The sequence below is a fragment of the Rhinichthys klamathensis genome, unplaced genomic scaffold, assembly GCF_029890125.1.
Source record: "Rhinichthys klamathensis goyatoka isolate OS25496 unplaced genomic scaffold, OSU_Roscu_1.1 h1tg000259l_1, whole genome shotgun sequence".
Classification (NCBI taxonomy): Eukaryota; Metazoa; Chordata; class Actinopteri; order Cypriniformes; family Leuciscidae; genus Rhinichthys; species Rhinichthys klamathensis.
Window position 1 is genome coordinate 1,922,453 of NW_026606781.1, and position 7,237 is coordinate 1,929,689.

The 7,237-nt window shown below is 35.8% G+C and overlaps 1 protein-coding gene across 1 annotated transcript; it reads right to left on the reverse strand.

Moving 5' to 3' along the window:
- Positions 1–573: 573 nt before the first annotated feature.
- pole3 (polymerase (DNA directed), epsilon 3 (p17 subunit)) lies at positions 574–1,901 on the reverse strand. Its single transcript, XM_056267405.1, has 4 exons — positions 1,669–1,901; positions 1,423–1,508; positions 1,220–1,338; positions 574–1,096 (listed from the first exon to the last, which is right to left on the reverse strand). The coding sequence occupies exons 1-4, from the start codon at positions 1,732–1,734 to the stop codon at positions 927–929; spliced, it is 441 nt and encodes a 146-aa protein (XP_056123380.1). The 5' UTR covers positions 1,735–1,901; the 3' UTR covers positions 574–926.
- Positions 1,902–7,237: the final 5,336 nt, after the last annotated feature.

Sequence of the window (7,237 nt, forward strand, 5' to 3'; positions counted from 1 at the left end):
ATGGGAAAACAAAATATATTTAATGTATTCTCTCATTTTTTTACCCAAATATGATTATGCTTCTGAGAAACCTGGAAATGTGAAAAGGGTCAATTATTTGTAGAATTTGTCTCGACATGTTCATGAAGAGTTGTCCATCTCTTCTGAGGCCTTAAACTTCCAGAAGAGCCACAGGCTGACTAATTTAAAACTTAAATCAACTGAATTTATCACCCTTCAGTAACTTTTTTGAAAAACACAATCAGAATCTTAGTCACAAAATGAAAGTTAGTTCAAATTCATCATTTGTAGGTATACAATTTAGTCCCTGACCTATTTTTGGAAAAGGCAAACCAGTTTCACACACCTAAAACTGCTTTTTAGATATGAATATTTGGCAGGATAAAAGGCATATATACATTGAGGGAAAAAAATAAGCTATTAAAAGCACAATTTATTTGGAAAAATAGCTACATGTTGTCAAATATCCCAGAGTTGTAGACTCGTGTACAAAAGTATATAAGCTTGGTTACATGTTGCTGCTCTTAAACAAATGCTGGTCTTAAAATTACAAAGTTTTTCATAGGTACTTGCAGCTGCTCCCTTTTTAATTCTTATCCCAAATCATTAACATCCAACACATTTTTCCATTTCTTGCCTCCAGTAACAGTGTTTATTTGATTAAAATACTATGAACACTACTGTTGTAACTAATTAAACTGAATTCAAATAATGTGCAGTTTCTCTTGAAAGATAGCTTGCTGGGTTCAAAGGAGCTCTCTGCAGGAATGTTGCCACAGTTGTTCAAATCACAAAGAGAAGCATATTATGTACCATAGGTTTGTCCAGACCACATCACCTGTCCCACTACTAAAGTGGAAACTACCATCATTTGCAATGGTTGATAGAAACCAGGACGGACTGACTAAATAAAACAATCCTGCTTTTCAGTTCTCAACATCCTCTTCTTCGTTCTCTCCCTCCTGCTCATCATCCATGTGCTCATCTTCCTCTTCATCTCTACTCTTGTCATTTTCATCTGTGTCATTCTTCTTCTCCTTGTCCTTTCGTTTTTGCTCAGATGCCTCCTTCTTGCCTTTCTGACCTTTCTTGTATGCTGTAAAAAAAAAAAAAAAAAGCACATCGACACAAAAACTGGTTATATACATGAATGAAGCTGATGCTTTTATGAAGTCATGCATCCCTAGACCTGAACCCTTCTGGTCCATAGAGAATTTACCTTCAAGTGCTTCCCGCAAGGGTTGCAAGAAACGCTCAAACTCCATCTCCTCCATAGCTGACATCACATCTCCAGCGTTTAGTGTCTTCCTTTTTGCTTTCATAGCAAAATTGTTTGCACTGGTGTCAACAAAGCAGTGGAGATTACATACGAGTAGGATGTCAGGGTGGAATTTCTCAAACAAAACAAAACTTTAGACTAACCAAGATGTTGCGTAGAGAACGAAAACACTAGCTGCTTGAGAAATCGCTCTTCTTGCCTCCTTGGACACGTTTACTCCGTCTGGCAACTAAACAAGACGGAAAACAAGTTGACTGCATACTAACATACAATTGACTTCAGTGACGATTCGCGCGGAAAGAGACGATTCAACGTTACTATGGTTATCACTTAAACTACTTTTCGACTATATAAAGAGACCTACGAAATAATTTTACAAGATGACTTACTGCCTCCTTTATAATCCGCGTGATGACAGCATTGGGAAGATTGAGGTCCTCTGGTCTCTCAGCCATTACACTTAAATGAGATGCAACACGACAATGTAATCTGTTTGTTTTAGATGCGTGATCAGAGGTCAAACTGCACAACCGCGAAAACTTTGTGTTAGCTTAGCCGTCTAACTTATCTGAGGGTGAACTGTCACCAGATACACTCGATTTAAGTGCGCTGAATAACAAAGTTCGTTACCCTTACATACGCGTTAGATGTGCAATTAGATTATTTATCTGCAAATCAATTATCTATGGAACAGGTGGACAAAAGCTAGTGCGCTTCACTGTTTTTCAGCCCGCTTGATCATCCAAACCCATGCGTTAACCTTTTACCTCTAACCGCTCTACCCAGCCAACCAATACAGACGCTCAGTCATGACGTCAATTTGTAGGCTAACCCCAAATAAACCCCCAGATTTCTACACGCGGGTGACGACGCTTTGACGTTTTTTTCTAAAAGATAAATTAGACAGGTTACCTTAAATGTGAATTTCAAATGTGAATTTTTTGTTAATGTAAGTTGTTAACAGGTCACATCCTGGTAGTTGTAGTCCTGTCAGGGTGTAGTCTTTATTTAGCAACATTCGTTCCGAAACAAAAAGCAAATGGCTTTTCTTAAAAATAAATAAATCATAGGAAATTCTTGAGTCTTCCGGGTTTTCATTCGATTTTTATCAAAGTAAAAAAAAAAAAAAAAAAAAAAAAAAGTGTTTGATTTCATTTAGGCTTGTCGCCCGTTGACCTCTGTACAAACTGAACGAGAAAAGCCCCCCCTCAATTCTGCCTCTTGCTCTTATCGCAAAACAAGTCATGAATGATGTGTTTATTTTCATTTCAGCAGGACTTTCTGAAGCATATGTGTGCAGTGGTCACGCTAGGCTATAGCAATAGTCCTACAGTGCAATTGCTCAATATACACGGAATGTATAACCATTGTAGTAATTTCATGGTCGTGCAAGCGCGTTTGGAACAGTGTTAATTCATCTCCATTTAGCATGTTTCGAATGTTTGAAAGTGTTGCTTGCGTGAGAATGAATGTGAAACATTATGCACTGCCTGCTGGTCCAGAAGCAAATAATTTTAGCCAACTGCTTGAAACCCCCCCCCCCCCCCCCCCCACACCTAAAATTTTCTTGATTTAACTAAACTGAGCAAAGCTAATCTATATATTTATTATCTTAAAAGTGGAAAACTGTCACACATTATTAGGCCTAATGGCGAGGCTTTATATAGGAATATGAAATTAAGGGTTGTATAAGGGTTTATTTAGTATAAATGAGTGCAGAAATGTCTTGTCTCCATGTGTGGTCTCCCCCCAAATAGTAGTTTAGGATTTATAACTGCATGTGTATTTTTCCACAACGAATTCAATCTACACAGACCCATAAAAATGAACTGCTGGTGGGTTTTTTTTTTTTTCATGCTTTATTGTTTGCCATACAATTCTGTCAACCTCAATTGTGGTAAATGGCAAAGACTTTCCATTACCGTTTTCCCCCTCTTTCTTTGATGCTCATCAAATGTCTTGAGGTTAGCTTCATACATTAGCTCACAAAGCAATTACATTTTAACACCATGTTGTCTTTTTATAGAGATTGGTAAAGTTTCATTCTTTTTCTTCACCCTCTTTCAGATGATGTCATTCAGATGCTCACTTTAAGTTTTTAATGACTTCTTTAGGTCTGAATATGACTTTAATTTGCCATACTGTAAACTTAAGAACATGTTTTGATTGATTCAATACAATCTAATGTAGGGAATCGTAAGCTATTTGATACAGTTTAGTCAACCTCAAATGAGGTAAAAGTCTTATTTTTTTAATAACTCAAATAACAAAACTCATACATTTGAATTTGCCGCATTATGGAAAGAGACTCTGAAGTTGGTGTTTTTTTCTTGGCCACCTCTCTTGTCAATGGAATTTCCTAACATAACTAAATATCTGTGATACACCTGAAAGGCATTTATTTTAGGAGTGATAAAAAAATGACAATTTGTGGATGCAACTTTGGTATCATGGCGGTATGTATGATAGCAACACCAGGTGTCACTACAAATACTGGCTAATTCTGGAGGTTTTTAATAACAGCAGTATTACATCTCTCTCTCTCTCTCTCTCTCTCTCTCTCTCTCTCTCTCTCTCTCTCTCTCTCTCTCTCTCTCTCTCTCTCTCTCTCTCTTTCTCTCTCTCTCTCTCTCTCTCTCTCTCTCGCTCTCTCTCTCTCTCTTTTTAGAGATTACAGAGAGATTTTTAGAGAAATCTTTTTAGTCCATTGTAGTAATAATTGTTAATAAGTAGGCTAAAATTATATATGTATATATAATATATAATTATGTCAGATGTATATATAGGCTACCGTATATAGGCTATATATCATTTATTTATTTATTTTGCTTAGGCCTTCAGTGCAGGACTCCTATGCACTGGACAGGAAAATGCTGGTTGTTAAATGACTTTTGCTCTCTTTTCACAATAATTAAAGTTGGCAAGAAACAGAAGTTGCGATAGTCTTTTCTTCTATATTGTAATATCCACGTCAAAAGTATTTTCGAAAAATAAAAAAATGTTGGGATTAAACTTAATTTTGTCCATCAGGAATTGATTGGATTGTTGGATCATTGTGGTTTGCTATTGCCGGTATCTCATGTGAGTGACAGGTTCTCCCATCCTCGTGCCAGTAACACGTCATCAGAGCTAGAAAAGAAATCGTTGCAAGAGGGAGGGGAAGTTATTTTGATTAAAGATTACAAGGCCACATGAATTAAATAATAATAATGTGCACAGATAAATCATTTGTAAAAAATATTTCATAAAATAATATTCCATAAAAAATAAGAAATATCGATTTTTATTTAAAGCAAAGTCAATGTGTGACCATAGCAACAGTCCTTCAATGTCGAGTTTGCAAACAAAACATCAGTACAAATTGCAACTTTAAAAAATTCATTGTAATGAACTATTTTATGTGACATGGAGACTAGATGTCCATGTTATTTCTATTAAATATATAGATAAATTAATATATAGATTTATAAATATTGATGCCGAGTTATTTTTTAGTTCTTCTTACCTGTTATTTTCATGATTAGCATTTGACTAGGATTATCAAGTTCTGCTTGAAACAATGCAGGGTTGAATCCATTTTGTTTCCATGAGCTTTAAGAGCAGTATCTTCATGGGACTTGATAAAAATTCAAAAGCAAAAGATATTTCTCAACTATTCAACTCTAATTTCTAACTTCATGTAGAGTGTTTGTGTGGAAGGAATGTATAATAAGGAGTGATTTTTAAGGATTATGTCTAACTGTTGCCGTTGCTTTTAACAAGTTGATCATGACTTCATTTAAGAGTCTTTATGAGTTTCATAAAATTGGTAAATAAAAATGATTATATTTCCATTTTAGAATCTGGATTTTTCCATGGAACCCATTGTCCCATAATTCAGATGACTAACACGACATTACAGTGACAAAAATAGGGAAGTGTATACAGTAAGCTTGGTCAGATGTAAATTCAATTTAAAAATCAAAAATTCAAAATCCAATCAATTTAAATTCATTACTTCTAAACACACCCACTACTGAGATCCTCAAATGTTTTCTTGAAAAGTGTTGCATGAAAACATGTGTCGAACACACACACAAAAAAAATTTACCTTCCACTATGTCCAAAGGCCATCACTTATTTTGATAATAACGCCTAGTCACATGCTTCAACAGTTCCTAAGGAAGGATAGGAAGTCTGAGTTGCCCAGTCTCATTCGTTTCCTCTTAAGGTTCAACCAAGACTTTTTGAGTAGAAACAGGAAGATCCAATCCACCATCCCACTCCAATACATGTTCTCAGGAAAGGCCACAACCAATAGAACACATAAATACTGCCGTCACCGTCTGGACATTTGTCTGTTTCTGCTTGAAGATGGACATCTCTCAAAATGTCACCCAAAGGCTCATGGCCTGCATTGAATTTGTCTTTCAAGTTTCAACACATTTTTTGTATTTACTTTCAAGCATCAATGCGCTGTACTATATGATTGAAATACAGTATATGGCATGTCATAATATACTCATCCTTTTATCTTAAATGAATTTGACCTTGAATAGCACCATTTTGATTGGTTTTCATACCTGTACTCATGCAAGTCAAGTTAATTAAGTCGGTAAAATGACAAACATGTCCCTATTACAGGCAGGTTGCCAAATCGGTTTACTTTCAAAATACTTTGAGGGATTAGATGGACAAGTAAACTCCTTTGAAAATGATTTATGAATTTTGTGCTTGTGTAATTCGCTCGTCTTCACTGTTTGTTTTGACCTGTGTTTAATTATGCTTTTTTCCTCAGCAGCTGTTTTAGATTTGTTTTATCTGTTCTTTATTTGTCAAAGAACACAGTACAAAACATTTCTCTTGACCAAAACAATTGCTTTCATTGAGTCTGTAATCAATGAAAATACATGAAAACTGGTGCCTTTAAAAAGATCATAACCATTTGCGTTTTTATTATATTACACAAATCTGCATTCTTTTATGCACTCTAACTTTTCCATGTGGGAAAACTTTTCCAGTGTTTTCATAAGTGTAAACAATCTTTTCATGATTACAAATGGACTTTTTGGATACCTTAATACAAACTGTAAATAGCATAAAAGCATAAAAGACACAATTGCATGCTTGAAAGTCTGTAGACAAGTTGTAATTCATAACTGTGATAACCTCCATTTGTATTGCTTTCTGATATTTTTGTGGGTATGCTATGCAAGGTACACTCCTAAAGTCAGTCATTTTTCCTCATTTAAGTTTTACACAATGAAATGCACTTATCAGTGGCCTAATAAAAAAAAAAATCATGGCTGACTGCTAAAAGCACAAGTAATGGAATCATTAAGCAAAATCTATTGCTTTCGCACATTTCTGGATCCACGCTGTTTGGTGTCAGTTCAAAATGATCACCAAGGACTGTTTACATTTTTCTATTAATGCATTTTTCATTGATTGACCCAGTTTTTTTTTTTTTTTACATTACAGATAAATTTTTTTTGCAGTCTGAATTTTGTGCTGTCATAACAACATTTTTAGCCTCCAATAGCAGAACCAAAACATTGCCTGAGAGTTGCCATCAACAGTTACCTAAACCTTGCCTCTAATCCTCCCTAAAGCAGGGACCTCATCTTCACCCATGCATCAGTTACACCTCATATCTACTGCACACCTGGAGATCTTGTCTTTCACAGAGGACAGTTGTGTTGTTGAAGGTTTGAGCAGTGTAGGAGTGGAGGAGGGTGGTTCTGCTCGCCCTATGGCTGTCAACACTTCGATTTTGAAAGAGTGAGGGAACTCAAACTGAATGAATAACAGACTCACGTGAGTGATGAGAAGTGAACGTCTGAATGAACCTCATTGAAACACACCTGTGGAGAACACCACCTTCACCTGTTTGAACTTCTGACCTATTTAGGAGGTTAAGGGGCCACATGCTGCAATGCAACGGACAAGAAGCTCCATGCTGTAAGCTAAAACATATTC

Bases quoted from the DNA above. Each gene is read 5' to 3' on its own strand.
- pole3 (XM_056267405.1), bottom strand. From the start codon at position 1,734: ATGGCTGAGAGACCAGAGGACCTCAATCTTCCCAATGCTGTCATCACG. The intron at 1,509-1,668 runs GTAAGTCATCTT...CGTCTTGTTTAG, and splicing joins CGCGGATTATAAAGGAGGCA to TTGCCAGACGGAGTAAACGT. The intron at 1,097-1,219 runs GTAAATTCTCTA...TTTTTTTTACAG, and splicing joins CTTGCGGGAAGCACTTGAAG to CATACAAGAAAGGTCAGAAA.